Source organism: Cyprinodon variegatus, unplaced genomic scaffold (genome assembly GCF_000732505.1).
Source record: "Cyprinodon variegatus isolate N-32 unplaced genomic scaffold, C_variegatus-1.0 Scaffold1686, whole genome shotgun sequence".
In the NCBI taxonomy this organism is placed as follows: domain Eukaryota; kingdom Metazoa; phylum Chordata; class Actinopteri; order Cyprinodontiformes; family Cyprinodontidae; genus Cyprinodon; species Cyprinodon variegatus.
In genome coordinates, this window is record NW_015152139.1 from 4403 (window position 1) to 5939 (window position 1537).

Below are 1537 nucleotides of genomic sequence, written 5' to 3' on the forward strand. Positions count from 1 at the left end.
CCCATATAACTAAATCCCAAATTAAACCACTAAAGCAAGTTGCAAAAACATAAAAGTCTCAGAAGAAAAGTTGCAAACATTAAGAGATTAATTCTTAGCTATTTACATTTTTTTGATGTTGTGATTTACAGACTTTTTCTCAGCCTGTTTTTTCATTGTGAATTCAGCTGATTGTCTTCATCATCTTCTCCTCTTCGCTGTTGATCTGTTTAAAAAATTATAGACAGATGGTTGTTAATTAATTAGGTTTTTTTAAAATAAACTTTTGAAATCCAGTGGAAAATTTCATCAAAGGTTGACCCTAAACATATTACATTTTAAGAATATTTTATTATAATTAACTTACTTTCATGAAATTTTATCCATCTGAAGAGGCGGATGACGTTTCATAAGCTAAAAAGCAAAATAAAATGTAAATTGTTCTATTTGGCTTTAAAATTGTTGCATGAATAACTTAATATTATGAGACAAAGCAGGATGAAAATACGGATTTTTAATACTCACTATTTGCCCGCTTAAATCCTGAAACAAAAAGCATAACATTTATTTACAGTTTTTATAAAAGGAAACAATAAAGTCTTTGCATTTAAATGAATTAAAGCATTAAATCTTGAAATGTAATGCATGCTCAGAAGCACCAACCGATAAAAATAGCTGCCATGAAAAAAAATAGTATGTAAGCAGGTTTTATGATTCACAGAGTATATTTTTGGTTTCTCACCATTATCTCTTTTCTTCCACCAGACGATTCCAGCAATGATGGCAACCAGAACCAGAAGTGCAGCAATAACACCACCAATAATGATCGGAATGGAGTTTCCTGAAAGAAAATCATTCAAATTGATTAAACAGTGTAAGCTGTCACAAGATCCTGGGGAAGAAAATTTTTGAAAAAATGTTTTGAGTGTAAAAAAATATTAAAGCCTTTGAGTAAAAACTGCAGTAAAAATATTACTAGATTTTGATTCCAAATTAGAGTAATACTGCTGTTTAAGCTCTGAATTTTTACTCAGTGATTTGAGTTTATCCAAAAATCAGAAACGCTCCAGAACTACCAATCTAAAATAAGAATTCAGAATCTGACTCTGTTTAGTTTTGTGCACAATAAGAACAGGAGCAGCCAGTTCCTGTACTTCTTTGAAAAAGCTGCTGCAAGGACGACCTGCAGTTTGAGATGTAAGTTACTTTAGTTTCATCTGATATAAAACATGAATGATTTCAGCAAGGAGAAGATTTTTCTTCCATTGTTTTTTTTTTTTAAATGAACACATATTTGCAAAAACAGAGATTCAAATGCATCTACCTGTCTGAGCAGCTGCTCTGTTTTCTGTCTCACTGGTTAAAATGAGAAGGGAGGCTGATCCATATGAGGGACCAACTCTGCCATATTTAAAAATAAATACAGAAATAAATAAATGCTCAATAAATGTATAAGCATACAATTAATTGCCAACAAAAAAGTGAAACATAAATGTATATAACTCTTAATTAGCTTCTTTATTTATTTGCCTTTGTAATATTTACCTTATTTATTTTT

General features: G+C 30.3%; 1 protein-coding gene across 1 annotated transcript in view; it reads right to left on the bottom strand.

The window, feature by feature from the left end:
- Positions 1–698: 698 nt before the first annotated feature.
- LOC107104312 (H-2 class I histocompatibility antigen, Q9 alpha chain-like) overlaps positions 699–1537 on the bottom strand; it is a gene marked incomplete at its 3' end in the record, with an annotated part of 15991 nt that continues 15152 nt past the window's right edge. The window contains exon 5 of the mRNA XM_015404296.1: positions 699–820. Coding sequence (XP_015259782.1) covers positions 699–820 — 122 coding nt within the window. The remainder of the gene's footprint in view (positions 821–1537) is intronic.